Source organism: Solenopsis invicta, chromosome 8, assembly GCF_016802725.1.
Source record: "Solenopsis invicta isolate M01_SB chromosome 8, UNIL_Sinv_3.0, whole genome shotgun sequence".
NCBI lineage: Eukaryota > Metazoa > Arthropoda > Insecta > Hymenoptera > Formicidae > Solenopsis > Solenopsis invicta.
Window position 1 is genome coordinate 2,004,263 of NC_052671.1, and position 22,045 is coordinate 2,026,307.

General features: G+C 36.3%; 1 protein-coding gene across 1 annotated transcript in view; it reads right to left on the reverse strand.

The window, feature by feature from the left end:
* LOC113003707 overlaps window positions 1-19,437 on the reverse strand; it is a 78,869-nt gene extending 59,432 nt beyond the window's left edge. The window contains exon 1 of the mRNA XM_039452941.1: window positions 18,809-19,437. Within this exon, the coding sequence (XP_039308875.1) occupies window positions 18,809-18,811 (3 nt within the window). The 5' untranslated portion in view covers window positions 18,812-19,437. The remainder of the gene's footprint in view (window positions 1-18,808) is intronic.
* Window positions 19,438-22,045: the final 2,608 nt, after the last annotated feature.

Sequence of the window (22,045 nt, forward strand, 5' to 3'; positions counted from 1 at the left end):
CATGTAAGTGATTTACAGTCGAATATTGCTTTTTGAAATTTAAATAAACTCAAGCGGTTTTTTATTTTTGTTTTTCGTGAAAATATTCTGTACCATCTTTATATGATAATTCAACAAAAAGTTTACGTAATCATCTTATGAAATACTACATTTTTTCAAAAACTCTCAATATATGGTAAGTAATTTTTAATTCAAAAATATAAATTTCAAACTACAATCATAACTTAACTAAATTGTTTAAATTAGAAATAAATATATAAAATTCTTCAGGTCTTCGCACAAGAAAGATTCAGAGAATTTAGTTCGAGAAAATGAAGATATTTCTCGCCTTGTGACTAGACCCATCACGGTATTCTTTTTTGTTACAATAAGTCAGGTTTAGCTATTGCCTCACAATAAGTCTACTGACAAATATTTACACGCATTAGAGTAATACGATAAGATAATTCCTTTCTACCTCGCTACAACGAGATATACGTAAGTTACATACATTATCAAACCAAAAAGTTATTGTTTATTAAACAAATAATGCGGATGACAAACATTTACTAAAAAAATAGAAATTGATCCGATAACTCTCATGAAAATCGCACGACAACATTATTTTCAAACAACAATTGTCGATTCACGTTCCATCCATTTTGCCTTATTTCACGCGAGAGAGAACGAATCGAACTACGCGAACGTGAGCAGTTAAATAGAGTTACGATAACCGAACCATTAACTTCTGTTATGGAGCGTCATACGCCGCAAAATGACGATGTCTGAATTACGCGCAAGCGCCGCACCCGGACCGAGCACAAATTCGGGAAATAAAATATATAATATGTCGATCACATGCACACGGTGGGATGGGGCAGGGGAGAACGTATGGACAATTTATACCCAAAATTTATGGTGGCACAGTCTTGATTTTAAGCGCAATTATGAAATGTATGGTGAAACAATTTTGCGTAGGTCATTTCACGCGGTTGTTATCGCTCGCGAGAATGTTCTATGTGAACTGCAGCAACGACTGGCACGTTGAAAATATATCGAGATACATATAAATCGCTAATAAATCATGCGAGTCTTGACAATAAACGAGCTCAAACGTAAAACAAAGAACATAGTTAGGTAATATTGTAAATGAATAGTATATGGGCACCGTCGCGAGGTGCGCACGGAAAGTAAAACACAAATACTCGTTGATTGTGCAATCGAAGACTTGCGAGAATGATAATTTCACAAGACAACTATCCTTATCGCTGTTCCACTTCCACCAAATTATCAGGCCAGCCAGTCGATAATCGAAAAGCGCTATACAAAGCTCTGCTAATGGTTGAAATACAATTTAGGTCAAAATTGAATATAATTTCAGATATTATTTCGGATAATAATACGTTCAGTTTTATTGCTGTCATTATAAATTAATATGCGTAATTAATTTCTCAATGTTATACGATTCGCCGAGAAACTTCAGTCGGCAGTGAAACAACGATAAATAATAGCGTTGAGGAATCCTCAAAATGTCAGTTTCACATATTTGTCTCGCGGGCCTTACCTTTATACTCGGAGACGCGCGGATCGTCGTACGCCAGGCCCCGCAGGACTTCAGTCGCAATGGCTCGCGAAGATACGGCGAACGACGGTGAATGACGATGAACGCGACGGGAAACAAAGAAGAGACACCGAAGTAAATGGAAACTCGACCGCGAATACTTCACGGCTACGACCGGTAGGAATGGACCAAGCGGCCGGCCACGAGTAAACGCATCCTCAATCCTCGAGACGAATCGAAATGGGGTGCGGGCATTCCGGTCGCGATTCCGGATACCCGTAGACCCTGCGTCGGCGTCGTTGCGCCCCTGCGCGGGCGTCGCGGCGCAAATTCATCCCTTCCATCCGTGGGAGGTCGACGAAATAGATATCTTCCCCTCGCGCATGTCCCCTGTAATCCCCGTCGCACCCTCGTCTCTCTTTTCGCGATAATACTCAGGGTTTCCAATGCTGCCGCCATCAGACCCGCGACTAGATATAGTTGTCGGCGTATGTGGCCTTTGCATCGACTCGACGAGTCTTTGATGTCTCGAATTCCTATGTTTATGCCATACCTATATAAGTTGTTTCCACAAATAACCCGCGCACCTTGCAATATTTTGCATTTTCAACACGTCGTACACTCTGATACGGATGCATTTTATCGAACACGTTTCGATCCGAATTTCTCGTCTTTTGTGATGCATGACAATTGTAACCACGTATATATTCACTTATCACAAAATAAATATGGTCTACATAGAAAAATGATATTTTTCTACAATTGTCTCTACTTTTATGGACAGTTGCTTACTTCTAATGATTGTTTTCATTTCTGATTAACATTGCAACTAGCGACAAATGTAATTATCTGATACTCGTAACTAGATACGACTTATTTCACACGTTTTATATAAAATTAAAATTAAATAGCCGCGCTTAAAATGCAACGAGAATATACAAGATGTTTCAAAAGTGAAAGTTACACACAATCGCTTGGGAAATGATTGGGGATCCAAAAAGAGAGAAGACAAGAAAAAAGAATTTGTTCGGCACGGACAAATTTTATAAAAAATATTTTTTTCGCTTTTAATTGAACGAATTTCAGTAATTTTTTCTCGAAATGTAACTCCTCGTTCTTTCTCGAGCAATAATTCCAGACTTTAACTGAACGAAATATCGGACATTTCAGTTCCACGTTCCTGGTATTCTTGCGCCATCGCGAGCTCTTCCACCCAAATATGGTGCAGCAGAAGGACGAGCCAATGAGAGGGCGCGCGATTTTCTTTCCATCGCAACGATAAAATATACATCGACACTTGTATCCTAACTATATAGAACGGTATGTAAGGTATAAACGTGACGCGTAATTTTCTTGTAACTAAATGAAAATAAATTCACGACCGACTAATGGTATTCCCTTCGACAGGCTTTAGCTTGAGCCTCCATGGGGGTTTTATGAAGGCAAATTACAGAGCTCGATGGCCGCCTCCTGCCAACGCCGACACTCTCGGTGTTCCAGGGCCTTGGTAACTTTTTCAATTTCACGGCCAGTCACCCCCTGTTGTCCCCCGAACCCCTTCGCCCTCTCCCCATCCGCCATAATTTTAACTGCTACTGTATAAGGCTAATCCCACTTTGATAATCGCATACAAAGTCTGTCGTAAACCTTTACTTTATTAAATAAGTTCGAGTAGAAAAATTATTAACCATAAATATAGTCTTTAGAATACTTGGCAACGAGATGAAAACTCGGATCGACAAAACTGTCATTTAGTTATAAACATTACATATATATCGCGATTAGAACTTGAAAGAAGATGACTATAAAATAGTCATCTTCTTTACAACTATCGGCATATTTCCGTTTTACAATTTCCCATTCTTGCAATCCAACTCACATTCTGAAACGTATCATCTCTCTTCCTTCCATCGATTCTTCTCGACCACTTCGTCATTCTCGTGATACTATCATCAGACCTGCGCGACCCTCCGTAATTTCCGGAGATACACTCATCCCTACGTTTATCCCGGTGATATCAGTAGGTTTAATTAGCGACCTATGGGGGCGAAATAGCAAAGTAATGTCCTATTGACAAAAAAAACTGCGCAAAGGGGAAACGTTGGCTTAAATGTTTGATTTTCCGTATCATGAAAAAATTGGATTCTCGCGCGCATGTATCTTTATTATAATAATTAAGTTAATACACTGTAAAGTAATATACTATTACTTTTATATTACATATGGTTAGAATAGTGTCAAACAAAATTAATTTGCATAATATGTAATGTCGAAAAGCTCGTTGAAAAGATTTTCAAAATAGGGCTTCTATGTATATATAATATTATATATACATATATACATACACACACACACACACACACACACACACACACACACACACATATATATATATATATATAGTTTAGATGTTCTCCCATTTATTAATATTGCGACGATCGATATCACCCTCAAAGCATCCATAAATTTCCCGCCGGTGCACACGCACACGTTCTTCGATTCACGGTGAACTACCAACGGCAATGCAGCGCTGCGAGGTCGTTGTGATGGTAGGCGGAGGCTGGCTGAGCTGGGTCGATGTTATGCTCGCTTCGGTGCTCTTGGCTGACACCACCATGACCGTGGAACGATAGAAACGAATACCCGGGTAGGGGAAATGTAAGGGCGAGAGCCTGTAGGACCAGGTTGGATAAGGCTACGCGGGGTTAGGGGAGAAATCGAAGAAAGGAGAGAGGAACGATGGGAGAAAACGAGAAGGAAGAAAGCGGCGGAGAGCGAGAGACAGAGAGAGAGAGAGAGAACGTGGAGAAGGGAGGCGGAAGAGGGAGATGGAAATGTTCCGGAGAGATGGGACACGAGGGATTTATGCCGTTGGCTGTCGTCGGAGGGTGGATTGCGAGCCGCGCAGCATAAATAACGACACGACAGCCTCCACCACCATCGAGGTTGCGTGTACGTGCTGTATAACTCTGTACTCATCGTATCCGCGTCATTCGAACTTAACAATCCAGGGAAAATGGATCCACGCTGATAAATCAATCTAATCAAATGGGACACGCGACTCACGAGAGGTTTTGCAGGAAAGTATCTCGAAGCGAAAAAGCCGCATTAAATTACGAGGATCAATTCAAAGGATATGATACGGTTATATAACGAGAATGCGAACAATCGGTAATTAGAGCTCCTCTCCCGAAGATGACAGGCAGATGCGCGTGATGGGTTACACCGCTCGATAATTTTCCTATACGCACAGGCTGTGTGTATTCACAATATTCCCTCTTCACGTCTTGTTTAAGATCTCATAAACGGGCGCTTACTACGGCTCTAACTGCTCCAACTGAACTAAGGGTAACATCGGTATGCGACGACGATGTGCCTGAAAAATAACTTCGACTGCGCATAACGTTAATCCGACTTTTCTCGTTCGAGCGCATGTAAGATGCGAAGGTCTTGGATAACGAAAGAATATTATTTATGCATCAGGAATCTCATGATTCTTATGAATACCATGACATAAAACCTGATTTTGATCGCGTACGGACAGACGGATAATCATAAATCGAACGAACAAATCGCATTAATTTCAATCCGTTTTTGTTCACATCGAATCTTAATAGAATATATTCTTATATACCTTTCTATATTTTGATCATGAGTCATTGCATTCATCAACTATGTCTTATTATTAATTTGATAAAAATTTGATTTTATGGAACCCATTAATTTCTCATGAATTTTTCTGTATTCTGGTCTCATCATTTCTATTCTTCTTTAAAGAACCTGATCTCTTCGCGAATCCAGTCCGCCCTCGAATGGTTTCACGTCAGACTGGCTTAATTCATGGCCATCTTAGTTATCTCCATGAGATGCCAGTATCTTCTTATCCCAACGGCAGAAAAAGAAAACCACGAGAACGGCACGGTTTAACTCCGTGACTTGTCTCATAAAGTAACATTAATTGAAAATCTCGTATATTCGTCGCATCCGATCCGGGTAGAAAATGCAACAAGAACAATGCGAATCTTTTTATATAGATTTATACATGCATCAGAATATCAAATAAATCAAGTTCTTGTTGAAGTAACATTCGCAAAAATGTTAATTCTAAATAAAATTTTTAAACATATCGTGTACAAATCCAGTTCAAAATTTTGTTTTGAAACTACCGACGAAAGCTGAGATCGTTTCATTATCACAAATGATAATTTCGTTGAGAACGTTTGCTATTCTACGCAAGATTGTTTATGGATAAAAGACAGAGGAAAGGAAGACTAAGGAGAGTCTTTCATGAATAAAGGATGAGACAAAATCCCATGTAGTCATGTTAGACTGGGGACTCTGAACGGCGGACCAAGTCTTAGTAGCTTCGGTGTGCGCAGCCAAGCTTACAGCGCCATTAAAATAAAATAAAAGCCTCCCTTTGCCTTCACATCCCACCCTATTCCACTCATACCGCTGCTATCGGTCGCCACCGCCGCCGCCACCGCCGCCGCCGCTGCCGTCGCCGTCGCCGCCGCCATCGTCTTTCACTTTCATCTTCTCTTATCCGAGCTTGTCTTTTTTTCTCCGTCCTTATTTCTCTCTCTCTTTCTCTCTCTCTTTTTGTTTCTCTCTTGCCGACGCTTCTCACTTTCTCTTTCGCTCTCTTTGTTTCTCTGCCTCTCTTTTTCTCGCACAGAGGCATATTTTCTCTCTTGCTCAACTGCTCCCTGCCATCAGCATTTTCAGAATGTTGCCAACGTAGACAGCCAGGGCGTAAACGTAAAATCATTGCTGAGTATACGAGCAGAAGAGCCGTCTATATGTGCCTTTTGAGAGGGTCCGCAATGTTCGTACAGATCACGACGCTTATAATAACACTTAACCGCCGACAGTGAATGGTTGCAAGTTGCAATTTCTCTTCTTTGTGTCTCTTCTTCCCTTTTCGACTGTTCGCGGTTATCGGAGCGGTTTCTTGGCGCGTTCGATTTTTTAAATATTTTACTGCTTCGAGGTAGATGTCGCGCCTTTGTCTCTCGATTCTCCGATTTACTGCGGTATTACTCTTAGTACCGTGATTTAGTAACGAATATATTAAAAATAAAGTATTTATGCATTTCACACCTTACGTACAAAATAATTTAGTTAACGCCTCGTTACGAAAGGTTGTAACACATATAACGTAACAAAGTTATTGCGAGATGCAATGTTATTGTTACCTGGGAGAGATTACGGCATATTTAAATATTTACTCTCTACAAACATATAACATCAGTCGTAAAAGTCCCAACAAGCACTTCGCAATATATCGCGTCAATGTTTTCCTCTTTCAAATTTTATGCTATTTACTACTTTAATTAATCTATCGATGTGAGTGCTATATTACGTTTGTAGCCATTAATAACGTATAACAATGCCTTTACAATTCGTTCGATTAAAAATTAAACTCATTCTCAGCCACTTCCACATTTTATGCCATTTTTTATGGGTATTCGCTGCATGGCCCAATTTACAAGCGATAATAATTACTCGCATCGCAATCTAAGTACGTTTATATTGTTCAAATTGTTGAAATAATTCTTACAAGAATGCACGTTTGAATCAATCCGGCGAATGGAAAATGAACAGATTTTTTATTAAAAATAAGAGCATGATAGAGTAAATTAAAGAAAAAAGCAAATACAAAGTCACATTCGCTAGCCGAGGACCCAGTTCATCCCGAGCTAACGGAATGATTCTATTAGCGATACCATTAACGACTCGTGTTTATTATGCTTGACGCTCGCTTTTATAGTTATAACTTGAAGTGTGCCCTTCTTTTCGTCCTTCTTTTACTAGTTTGCTCGCGTGAACAAGGGTGACTGACTCCAATTAAGTCTGATATAGACGTATCTGACAATATTTGTGCCCTAACAAAGAACAAAAATAACTTTACTATTCTATTTTGTGCAAAGTGAGTACAAATGTATTTATTTTTATTACCGTTTCCTGTATAAAAATTTCCAGCCTACATTTGACAATAGCTTTCTTTTTTCTATTATATTATTATTATTAATTTCTGGACAAAGAGATATGTACATTTGTATTCAAATAAAATCTTCCATAGCGATAATGCGAGAAGGACACGGTTTATTTTAATTATATCCATAAAGAGGTGGGATTTGTATGCTTAAGGGCGGTGACAAATTCGAGGGAAGAAGATGATACAGGAAATGGAAGGGAAAGAAGGGTGACGCGTTTGGAAGAGGGAAGATTAGAAGGCCTGGAGAGAGTCCGGATATTAACAACGCGTACTCCGATACGCGGGACGCATGAATTCTATGAGAGTACTGAAACGTAGTTTATATGTATAATACGAGCATCCTCGATAGTCCGGTCCCCTTTCATTTCCGTTTCTGTTCATAAATCTTGGTAGGTAAACGTCTACTCGCGCGTAGAACATTGTGTCTACGGCATTTCTCACAGAAAAACGCGGTGTTTATTATAGAAAACGGCTGTGCGTTCGCACTTTCCTTCTCACTGAACAAATTTTGGTCTGACAATACGTCGATTGAAATGTAATGATTAACGATGTTATTAAAATACGAGTGGTCGACTTTTAGTATCTTATTTCAATTTACAAAGTTCACGTGATACATTTAATTCAGCTGAAGAATAAGCTTTTAATGTCGTCCAAAACTATTAAGAAAGATATATCCACACTTTAAGAATTTAGGTAGTAGGCTTTCTTATACTTTCAGTTGAAAGAAAATTCTTTTAGACAAATTGTGACGTATGTTATATGTAATATCATATTATTTCCAATAAGTACGATATATAATTTTTTTTTCAACATTTCATACGTTTTAATTCAAAAGACTTTCCCTCCAAAAAAAAAATATTTTAAGAATAAAAAATGTAGCTGTATCTTTCTAAAATCCTAAATAGCTCATAATATAGCTGTCATAAACGAGCGGCACAGGATAAGGTGCTACCTTGGCTATTGGTTACAAAGAAAGAATGTATAGGCAATCTAAAGTGAGGCGAGAAGATAACGGTCAACGGACTGTCGCCATCACGTGTATTTGCAATCTCAAATCCCGACTAACTGCATAACGGCGAAATGTTTTAAGAAATCATGCGAAATCAGGCAGTTGGAATTTTTTCTCAATGGAATCAAAAATTATAGTAGCTTGCATATTTGTGATTTTTTAAAAGAAATTATTAAAATAATTGGAAAACTTTTTTCAAGTCTCTCTTTTCTCTTTTGATAAGCAAAAGATATATATATATATATATATATATGTGTGTGTGTGTGTGTGTGTGTGTGTGTGTGTTTGTGTGTGTATGTGTGTATATTTATTTACTTATAAAAAGAAAAAAAAAAGAATTGAAAAAAGTTCTTTCTCTCTCTCTCTCCATTAATTCAAATAATATTTAAAATATATGTAACTAATACTCCATGATTATTAAGCTCACTTCCGAGACTCAACAAGATATCGCAACTTTGAAGCGATTGTCTAAACATCTCTGTACGACTCTGACAAATGCCGATAAACATGTGTCACATCACATTGTCCGAAAGCAAGTTTCATATTTTTTTCAACGTCGGATACAACGTGCCCTTCAATTACATATAAAATTAACATAAAGTAATTCATGCTTAGCATCTTTATCGCAAGCTCTAGTTGTACCTTCGCTAGTAAAACAGAGATTGCAACGTGAGTATGTATGGAATTTCAGAGAAATATTCTCGTGATTCTAATCTCTCGAATAATACCGCCGTTTGTACTCCGTAACCCTCATCATAGCCCTTCACGGAGGACCCTCGACAGTACGAAACGATGAAATTGACGAAACTACGGTCGTGATTACGCATTCACATTCCAGGCACTCCATGGTCATCAAGCTTACTTCCGAGACTCAACAAGATATCGCAACTTTGAAGCTATTGTCTAAACGTCTGTTTACGACTCTGTCAAATACCTATAAGCACTAGTGTCACAACACGTTATCCGAAAACAAGTTTTAATCTAAAGTAAGGGACAGTCATAGAATTTGATCAAAACTAGCGAATAGAGAATCAAGAATAATTCAAATCTCACTTCTAGAACGCGTTATCCTCCCCGCCGCAATTATTCCGCGTCTATTTATCAGTATCCACATAATCCGAACAAGCCGCGAAAAAAGGATTAGGTGCAGATCTACAGCCGTAACGATCGGAGCCATCGCTTCGCGGAAGTCGGTCTTCCCGAAGCGCGCTCGTTCGACTGGTCATTTGATGGGCAATAGACACTGGGTGACCATTCGACCGGTCATCCAGCACCGGACAAACGCGTCTGTCTCTTTCCTCTCTCTCTCCCTTTCTCTCTTTTTCTCGTGTTAAACGATTATTTTTGTTGACGTCGTAAATCCTTTTAAACACGGCACTCCGAGTGCCCTGATGTATATCCACACGTACCTACGTATCCCCAAGAACTATCGCTTTTCCTTGATATCTCACTTACCCCCGACAATCGTTCCCGGCGACGCGATCACAGTATAGCGCACGTCGTCTCTTTCGTAAGTGATCTGATTTTTACTAGTTCTCTTTGGTTCGTAGTACTCGGCACGTAAGAATAGTCGACGTTCTCCCGCTTCGTCTTATTTTCACGTGGTACTGATGAGAGTCAATTCGGATTAACGATGATTAGCTGTAATAATCATTCTACATCCTGATACTTCATTTGGCACTGATCATTTAATATTTATGAAAATTTTACAGAAGCAGCACACGCGGCAAATTTGAATAATTAATTCAATATATATTTGAACATTTTAATTGTACAGTATTTTCTGTACTATAATTTAAAGATTATTTAGAGATCATTTAGAGATCATTAACATTCTTTTTAATGAAATAGTATATTTTCGTTAACGTAGTAACGTAGTAACGTTAAATTTAAAATGACTTTATGTATAGAAACATCTTATTTAAACGTAATTTTTATTTTTTACTTTTTATGAATAATGTATTATTATGTTAATGAAAATATATTATCCTATTTAAAAAAATAATCTTAAAATCTCGTAAAATAGTAAATACGAAAAAAATGCTATGCTATGATATTTGCTCGTTCCACACGAACAACTTTACCTTTCCTCATATCATTAAAAAAACTAAAATATGCAAAATAATCAAGTTATAGGAAACTCCAATGTATATCCAATGTTAGAATTATTGTTCACTATTACTTATACTTAACGTTTTTTTTATTCATTTAAAGATGAAACTTTGCTTAAACAAAATTTGATCAAATTCTGATCATCTTACTTTCGACATGTGTCTTACAATTAGTATCGAGTCTTGAATAAAAGATAAACATATAGACATCACATATGTGTTAAAGCTGAAATCTATAATATAAAAAATTCTTTTCTAGATATCTATAATCTCTTAGAATAATCTCTTCATAAATTGTTATTTGACTTTGAAATAAGATTCAATAACGTTACTGTCGGTGATAAAGAAAGACTATTAAAATACTTTATATCAGATATACGAGTGTAAAATAATGTTCCGGCGATTGATTATGAAAAATCTAAGCGTATTTTGAATTTAATTGTACGGTATATTTATTCTATACTTTCCCCTGGTACTATATTTACATTACTATAGTATAACTTATCGTAATCATAATATGACAATGAAACAATTAATTAATTCCGGACTCTCGAAATTTAGACACAATTAATAAATGGAAAATAGACTAATGAGAGTCAGTGCGAGTAAAAGTGCGCAATCATATGTATTAAAATTAGATCATTTATTCATATAAAAAAAATAATCTAATTTTAATTAAATAAATAATCTAATTTTAATATTTGTGATTGCGCACTTTTACTCGTGCTGACTCTCATTAACCTATTTTCCATTTATTAATTGCGATATAAATCTTGATAAATCTTTGTTATGTGATACGTGTTATAATTAAATGGTAATTTTGATAGAAATGTTTATTTTTCGTAAATACTTACTTATTTAGATTATTTATTGTATAACTTTCAAATCAAGATGCATACGTAAAAGTACCTTATTTCTAACATAGTTCTATTAAATTTTAATATACGCACTTTGCGTTCAATTTTATTATACTTGCTATACATTACATTAAACAACAGTCTTAAGGTTGTATATAATCAAGCCAGTTTTATAAGTTGAATATACTCAGAATAATCAGTATCATCTACGTGTTAGTATTATTAGTGCACTAATGAGAGCCATAAATGATCATGAAACTTAATTACACAGTTACATCAGAGACAATAGTAAAATCTTTTTTTACAAGTGCTAATTGATTGGTTGGACGATTGGAATCAATCAAACTTCAAATTGACCTGCATATCAATTACACTTCTGTTTAAAAAGTTGTGTTAAGGTTTTGATTTTTCAAATATTTGAAAGTAACCCGGAAGCTTGTACAAAAATCCAAGAGTTCAAGAAACTAATTTCAGTTCGAAAAAAAGGGTAGTAGACACTCTCATAGGGTTCCTACTGACCTTAATTACTTTATTGACAGGAATTGCGTTTTAGTCGGTCGACCTAAAACCGTTTTTTTTTTTGTTTGGCCTTTCTTACGTTAGAACCTTTTGGTCCTGGGCTTCCGTGTTTCCTTCTTTTTTCAACGTGTCTTGTGTTGTTCTCGGCAGTCAAAATAGTTTCACTAACTTTCGAAATAGTTACCACAAAAGGATGCGGTCAAAGCACTGTATTGAAACGAATCGATCCTTTCAGTAAATAGTTCATACCTGAATTAAACCATGCCATGTTTATGCCCCAAGTTAACAGAGAAATCTGTTTAATAGAGACAAAAAAAAAACGGGTTTGCTAAAGTATTATAAAAAATTTAACTGAAGACAATATAAATTAGAAAACAATTTTGTTGAATTATAAAAATAAGTAGAACGCTAAAGCATGTGATGAAGAATGGTGCAAAAAATTGTGACATTCCTGTTATTAGTTTGTGCATCTTACATGATTATTTTGATAGTCTAACAAAAAATACTTTCAGATCTATATCTAGTTAATTTTTAAGATTTTTAGCAAAACTGTTATTTTCATGTATCTAAAAATATATCGTGTATTACTTAGGCAATATCTCAATTCTTTGATCGTATACTCTGATCATCATCATTATCATACTGCCGTCCTTTAATAAGAGAAAAGAGATTTAAGTAACAATTTCAGGCACAATAGTTTGTATTTTTACACAAAAAAAACAATTTTGTTGAAATACAAATTTGAAAGTTATTTTGTTGAATCATTAAAAAATTTATATTGGAAATTTAAACCAATTATTGAAAGAATATTAAAATTGTTTACAGTGGTATCATGACACTTGAATGTCTTACATAATAATTTTAATACTCCAATATAAAATTATTTTCCATAATATGTATCCAGCTGAATTTTTAGATACTACAGTAAAATTGTTCTTTCTATGTATTTGTTTTTTTCTTTTTAATTAATAATCCGCGCTTCTAATTTTTCTAGTATACTTCGTCGCAAATTTATTGGAAAGGGTTGCAAATTGTAATCCGATTAACATCGCGCGCCGCGCAAAATAAGATTCATTGTAGTCACAAATCCTCCGTAAAGATTCAAACATTTAACGTTAGCTACATACTATGACTTTACAGCGGCCAACGTAACAACCGCTATATATTTACACGCGTATTTACGACTGTCCACTCTGCTCCGTGCTAGCATGCTTCGAAACACGAGCCAACGTGGCGCAGTGTTAGGCAGCGTTTTAGCCGCCGCATCCTGAAAACTTTGGAACGTTCACCGAGAAAACAAACGAATCAATAAAAAAATGTTTTTTTCTGAAAAAATGAAGTTAATATATAAGATATCTTTAAACGGTAGCAATTATTTTCAATGGAAAAACATATATATATAATTTTTTTTTAAATTAATTGTACATATTAATCTCATTTATAAGTGTCAAGTTATTTGAAGAAATTATATGTCAATACAGTAACATATTTTTTTATGCAAGTATATCAATAATTGTAATTCGTTTGAATTAACAATTTTGGATATATTTATTTTACTAAATTTTTTCAACGCGTGTTTTTAAATATATTAATTCATTAAAGCGTTAATTCAAATAATTTTTTTTCAGTGTAAAATTTATGCTCGAAGAATATTTATTTTTGAGAAAGAGAGAAAGATAAACATAGTTAAAACAATAACTAAGACAAATGATATATGATAAAATAATGTCTATAGCCGCAGGATCCACTTCTACTGAAACATTATAAGATATTTAAGAAGAAAGAAAAGAGAGATTCTCCCGCCATTTTAGTCACCATCACAAAAAGCTCGAAACTAGTTTCCATCAGGAGCACAAATCATTCTGGTCCACCGTGACACAGGTTTTAGTGGCAGCGCAGCAATAGCGAGGCAGCAGAGGACTCGCTCGGCGAAGTATAAAAGCGTTAAACATTCCACAGTCAGTTTAAAAATTCTATCACAAAAATGATTGGACTAACGGAATAAAATATGGCATTCAGACTACAGAAGCGATTTTTACTGTTTTTTTATCCGATTTATTCTTCGTATTTTGATCTACATCTACAATAAAAGATAATCCATCCTCTAACAAAGATGCAAAATTCTTCGTACCAAAGAATTGTTGGAGCACGAGGAAATTACTATGAAGGGTTTCTGCATGCGCGGGAACGAATCTCGACGTCGTTATCGCTCACGGTGAGAATGTCACATAATTCGAGATTCGTCGCGTTTCACGGCTTGTTATAATTACGACTAAGGTGCCCAGCCATAACCAGCGTCTCGCTGACTCTCATTACTTCTACATCTCTCTCGTTGCAAGATACAGGTCCGTTGATACTATCTCTGTTGTCTGTCGTATTCGGTATTAGCATTGCTTTTTTTAATAATGCTACACTTGAAAAAAGTGTAACGGCAGACATTAAGTTGTTCAAAAGCATATGAGATACGATCTACGATTTGAAATGCTTCACCCTGAGCGCCTAGCAGAACTTTTTCTCAGAGTAACGTGTCAGCATGGCCGATTTATGCGTGGCCATCATCGAATAAGGCGTTTCCACCTTTGCCACACTCCGCGTCAGTCGGATGAGTTTGAAATCGAGCCTGTTGCAACTTGTTGTTACTACCGCTCTTGGAATTTTCAAACGACACGATCGGTGCCGAAAGGAGAGTAAATGGCGACGGATCGGTAGAACGCGTAGGAAGAGAGAATGGCGGTAACTGCCGAATCGAGCCGCGCGAAGAGGGTACGGACGAAGAGAGCAGGCGGAAAACTGCATGGAAGAAATAGGGAGACGGACGAGGGAAGCCTTAAAAAGCAGCTTGGGAATAAAACTAAAAAAAAGGGGCGAGAGCGCAGGCGGCAGTAAAACGTCGAGCGAACGGCCGCCGAAGAGATTCCGCGAGCGGATAATTGTGTAAGTGGACCCCTCACGTTGCGTTGCTTCGATATTGGTACGAAGACAGCTCCGACCAGTTTTGATACTCCGCTTAAGGTGGATTGGTAAAAACGTGAAAAAAAAAATAGGCAACATTTCCAGGAATAATTTCAACGGCCGCGTCTTCTTAAGATGTGCGTTAATCATGAAGTACTACTCTTATTTTTCTTACGTTAATGCTACTCTGGATGAAAATTCATCTACAAAATTAAAAACTTTTTTACACTTTTTTTCTAGTTTATAAGTTACAAGGTATTATAATAAATGAACTAATACAATTTTAGTCTAAATAAACTTATTGAATTTTATTTTAAGTTATTAAATTTTTAATAACAAAAACTGCACTTAACTTGAATTATCACCTAAGTAAAAATTCACTTACAGTAGCATTCCAGGGTTAAATATTTTTGTTAGCGCTTCAAACTGTTTTATATATTGCGTTATTTCATCAGAACAATACAAGAAGCAAGTTAAAGAGGTATGATCAATAAAATTTCAACAAAAAGTGACTTGTATTATTGAGAACATAACAAATGTTAAAATTTTAGCTGTGTATTTTGATTTCATGAGATCACTATTGATTTTAATTGCATAATATTAAATTGATGAAATATCTTTAATAATTTTTTTACAAGATTTTATTGTATATTCATATTCTTAACTTTGTCGTTAAAAATGGACTGTGCAATTAAACAAGACAGCTAACTTGAGACATTTCAATGCTTAGCTACACCTAAAACTCTAAAACAGCTTAATTTTAATTAATACTTCTGTAACAATTTTTTAAATCATTTATTTTTACAGCATTGTTAAATTTTTTTAGCTCATCAAAAGTCATCTTTAATTCATAAGCACACTTTCATCACCTTGTATGCGAAAAAACTACGTGAGAAATTTTTGCAAGAACATATGTACATAAAGTTAACTATTTCTCTAACTAATCATATAATTTTTATGTATATCGAAATATTTGCATAAAGTAATGTAACGTAATACATCAGTCGTTTGATGCATCTGTCACAAGATGCCATGTGTTAAATCTAACTTAAACTTTTATTTTTTAGAAACTACACTATCTGAAATCGGTTTGAAATTTTAATATAATATTAATATTGCTTTAAATAATATTCTATCTAATTTTTAAATAGATCGAAACATTCAGATTTATCGATTATATCTTCTTAAAAGAGATTTTATTCGCAGTACTGAATTATTACATATATAATCTTTTTTTCTTTCTCTTCTTCTCTATTCATTGTAACGAATGTAAAACAATTATTTTGAAGAGTAATTTAAAACATTTACTCTGCAGTCAAGTTTTCGGGATTGTCAGAGCAATCATGAATTGGGGACAAAAATAAAAATGTCTGCACATTACTAATGTCAAGAAAACTGTAATGTAACTTAATGTCTCTCCTCAACTCGTGATGAACGAAAACCAATTCATCCATTTCCTGATTAAAGATATAAATCATACACCGATTGGCAGGGACTCGCTTCTCGATAGTGAACCTCGAAGTACCTCGCGTCGGCGCGCGTGATTAATAGTCCCGCTTGCTCAGCAGGATCAAGGATCTGTAGACGTAGATTCAAGATGGTGAACTACCTAGCAACTCTAATGCTCGTGCACGCGCGTTGCCCGTATATATCGAATATACCATGCAGCACGCGGCGACGGTAGCATTTATGGGCATCACCGGCGTGAATATTTATGCGGCGACCATTATCGTCTACATAATAGCAGGTATAGCGAATGCGGATAAGCGAAGCTCGAACCTGCAATACGACGAGTCTCGGAGTCGGCAAGCCGCGTCTTGAAACCAAATGAAACAACGCAGGACCGTAGCAAGACTAACACGCGCGAGCGCAACGAATTTCAATCGCTTCTATCGCGTGTACATGATTAACGTCTAATGCGATTCTAAGTGTAATAAATTTCAAGTGGTTCGATTAAAATGAATTGACAATTCACCAAGCGCAATGTTAATGGGAAAAGGACAGGGAGTACATGACTCACACGAGCGTGAGTCACGATTTCAATATTCAATAATATTAAGATTAGCCAGCCATTTCCCCAGACGCTTTTGAAAATGCCGCTCTGGTCCACCCTCTTTCTCCCCGATTGGAATATCGATTACGAAAGCCTTAGGAAATAATTCCCGCTACGCGGCTGGAAACGCCCATGAGTATGGCTGACCGTGTGGAACATCGGCGAGCGCGGCGGTTGGTATCTGTCCCGAAGAGATATGAAACGCCTATGGTGTACACCGTCGCCGTGCTGAGCCTATGGCTAGGCCCCGCTGCACGGTATAAGGCCAAGATCCTAAATCACATTTGACTCCCGTAATGGGATTGCCGAGAAAGCCTAAACCCCAGAGGAATGAAATCTCTCTGATAGTAAATCTACCTCTTTCATGGAGCTCGCTCCCCCGCGCCACCATCTTTTTCCAGACGCCCCGAAATGCCTCCCACGGTTGCGGCGGCATCCATTTTCGGATGCTCATTCCACGCACTCGGAATGTGAAACATGCCACCACATCGGAGATTAGGGTCCGACAGGCTACACTGAGACCTGCTCTAACATCAAAATTAAGCCGCGCAATGCGTTTATAAGCTATTTTTTTTTTCTCTTTATATGTGCCGGTTTAACATCCTTCTCGTAAATCAGGAGCTTCCTTTTCCTGGCAATCGCAATCTCTTCGATTGTAATCTGATCTATAAACCGAGCATTTGCTTCGCGAAATATTTGTTAACGCATCGCTGACCAAAATCGCGAGCGATGAAATATATCGGCACTTTCTACCTTCTTTGCGATCACATCGAGTTGTGCGAAGGAGCAATCAACATCGTGCAAGTACCACTTGAGATATACGACGAATAACAATTTCGGAGAAAGTGGCAGTTCCGAACAACGTATCCTAAAGAAGTTTTATTTACGCGCGCGCAAAGTTTCCATTAAATAGAATATTGACATAAACTAATGCCTTTACACATTATGGATTTAAGAAGTTAACCTTTCCTTGATTATAAACAAAGTGAAAAAAAAAGATCAAATAAGAAAAAGGAGCAACTAGACAAATCATTTAATGTTTATCTTAAAAATGTGACCTATCTCTTGACAGAAATATTATACAGGGTAGGAACCCTCGAAGAACGCTATTCAAAGTGTGTTTCATTATTAGCACACGATCCACGCATGTCCTACAGATTCTTCCATTTGAAAAAGAGAAACTTTTCTAGGCTTAGAAACACTTTTTTTGCCCGTAAAATCCTTTCGTGGAGAAGCGCGGAAACCGAAGTGAAATCGGGGTGGAATGTAGGCTAGTCGGTCACACACTATTTCGACGAGGGAATCTCCAAAAAATACAACCGAGAAAATCGAGGGAGCTGGTGGATTCAACGATGAGAAATAAACCGGTCGAGAGAGCGCGGTAGTACGTTTCTCTCTTCGCCGTCTCTCGAAAACGTCAAAACCGTCTCGGGAGCAATAAAGACAATTGTTAGTGTTCAGAACTGACCAGACCATGTTTTCGCAATTCGTCCACCTTCTGACAGCCTTCTCCGCTTCATCACTGCCCCGGTCGTGGGCTCTCCTTTTTTTTTTCGTCTTTCATTCTTCTCACTGCCACGCTGGTATCGTCGCTTCGTGAGAAATTTATTAAAGCTAACGCAACCTATTTTTATCTCCAGTGTAAACGAGAAGGATGCGTTGCGAGCGCGCGCTTGCCGTGGAAGTAAAACGTGATTATTTCATTTCAAAGATACGGAGATACCGAGACATACGTAGAAAGTAATTTTTAGTAGACTATCACTCACCATCGAGTTTGCTCTTGGAAGGAAGAAATTACGACGGGACTCCAAACGCGGTGAAGAAGAAGAGATCTACTTCCCGAGCTCTCGCGAGTTCGTGAAGCCTGTGGCGTCTCGTTTCACGTGTTAATAAATAGCCGCGTTATTACCAGCAAGCTAATTCCTCAGTCACTCTCTTCATTTAACGAAGCCAATTATGACAGGCATAAATGTAAGCACTTAATAGTTGTGTACACAAACGCACGCGCGCGAAACGCGGCGCCGTGACTCCGCTGGGTCGGTTCTCGCTGATCTAATATCGCAATAAGCGCACAAACATAACTGTAGCACATCATCCTGACGTTTGTGAAAGCAATTCTCGCTCGATTACCCGCAAATTCTCCTCCAATGCGGGGAACACGCGTAACTCGAGAGTATGATACATAAAACAGGAATTATCTATAAGCTGGTTAATATTCCAATCAATGGTTATAGAAAATTCACCAGGAAGATTATGCATGCCCTCTTCCTCTCTCTTTGTCTCTCTCTCTCTCTCTCTATAAAAAGTCACAAAAATCATTGAAAAAAAGATTGCAATGGAAACGTCGCACTATGCAGCACATCGATCCGTTTTATGTATCATTCATCCGGCGCTCCCAAGCGCGACTGAAATGCCGCGAGCGGTTCACAGTTAAGCAAGTGCTCGGCTTAATTGCCGCCATGATACTTTTATTGTGCATTAATTCCGTGATTGTCGTTACGAAATCAATTTGCCACGATACTTGAGGCGTCGTAAAGTTATTTAACGTGTATTATAAAAACAGCGTGCGCTTGTGTGTTCTCCCACTTCGGAGTTTTCGTCCCTGCTCTCTGCTTCTATGCGGCCTATATGATTACGTCGCTTCATAAAGATCTACACGCGGCGACTCGTTTTGATTTGCCGACAGATTTCAATGCGCCGACTTTGCGTAGCGTAATACGGAGGTTGATTACAAACAAACGTGTCAGACACATTGTCGAGACGAGAAAGTTATCTGTACACGGAAAGAACAATTTTGCTCAAGTACAGATCTGAGATAATTATGTTGAGAATCATTTAAAAAGTTGTACCAGATATTTAACTTGGTTGCTAAAATGTCAAAACTATTTGCAGAAATATAATCATGCTTGGGCAACCTACATAATTATTTTAATAATTAATGATTACTCAATATAAAATTATTTTCTAATTTAACTAAATTTTTGCTGCAACAAAATTGTTCTTTCTGTGTACTTAGACAACTGAGTGAATTTTATTCAATCGCGGTAGGATGAATCAAAGAAACGATTCTTCACACATACTTTTTCTGTATCTTTAAACGCACCAAAATATATGATACGTATATTTGTGACTATAATATGAATTTATAATGTTTAAATTTGTAACATTGAAACAAAAAGAATTTAGCAGTAAAAAGATCTCTCGTTAACAATTTTGCGTAATTTATTATACGCCTATATTAGACAATCGTTTAACTCAATATTGTTTAATAGAACAATATAATACACGGAAAGAACAATTTTACTGAATTGTCTAAAAATTTAACTAAATATAGATTCAAAAATAATTATGTTAAACTATCAATAATTATAAGTAAAATGTTCAAGCGTGATGACACACTTTTGCACAGTTTTGACATTTTAGCAATCAATTTAAACATCCAATATACATTTTCTAATGGTTTAAAATAATTATTTTCAAATTGGTACGTCAGCAAAATTCTCTTTTCCATCTAGAATATAAATTAATTAATAGAATTGCATTAAAAATGCAATATTTTTCTAAAGCTGCTGAATTATACAACAATGTAAAGTAAAACATAATCAATATTGTCTTTTTAGATGATTTTTTTAGTCCTTGCGATATTCTTTACAAGAAATCTCAAATAAAACTTTCGTCTGCTAAGTAAAGCAAAATAGAAATTAGCAACATCTTTATGTATTTAAATTTTTTAAATTATATTCGCGCAGACGTTTATTTAAATTTCCATTGCATTGTTTACAGTTTTATTATATTTGAATTCAAACATTGCATTAATTACACTTTTCTCGATAGATTAAAAGTTGTATTTTCCTAATTTGATAATAATTGTATGATTTTTCTCTTCTCCTCTATTTGGATTTTTATTCAGAACACTAAGTATATTATTTTGATTTTCACTTTTATTTCTATCAGTAAAATAATTTTTTTCTACTAAAAATTTAAATATTGAGAGATGGCAGAAGATGAGTATCTCGAACTCGAAACGTCTCTTAACAGATTACTGCTTTACTAATAAATTATCTAACACTCCGGATCAGAAATACTTATCATCTATCAATACCTTAAATCTGTCATGTGTTCAGTGCATTTATCCATTATGCAGAATAATATAAACTATATAATAATAACGAAATCGGCACACATTTCACAGTTTATCACTTATTATACACTTGTGTTTTCAATTTGTGGCTTTAAGAAGCATTCGCAAATTATGATGAATCAATATGAAAGTCACTAATTTCTATTTTCTTTATATTCCGCGAAAGAATATATAAATGCAATGTAGTTAGATGTACCGCTCAAGAGAAACTGATCGTCCGTCTAGCTTACTGGAACCAGTCGAGTCCTTCGAGATCCGACGGCCGTCGCCAAAGACGACTCGTTCGTTGTTTGCCCAACTGATTATCATGGTGTACGAACAAATACGCGGTGCATCTTTCAAAGTTGTGCCGTCGGCTTTCGTAGCCGAAACCTGCAATGCCGTTTTCTCAGATGACTTGAGATAAAGTGTCAATTCAGAAACCTGTCGCGACGGGAAAAAGTCAAGTGAAAACGCGATATATGCGGAACCTTTCCATCACATACTGATTGAACTCTCAGTATATATCTCATCAGCATGCAAATAATGATGTAATATGCAATTTTCTAAAAATTCTTTCATAATTTATGCATTATATTTCATTAAAAGTTTATCTAAATATTGCATAACGTGTTATATTTAAGTAATAGAATGTAATATATTGATACAATATATTAAGAATAATACAGATATATTAAACACAAAACAGTGATGAAAGAGAAAAATTGAAAAATAATGTGATAATTGATGGTAATTAATTATTGTATATGAATTTTAAAAATAAAGATCAGCATAGATGGAAATTATAAATGCGATGTCATGAATTGTATAAATTGTAAGTCGATTTAACGATGCATTTAAACATATTTTAATAAAAAACTAT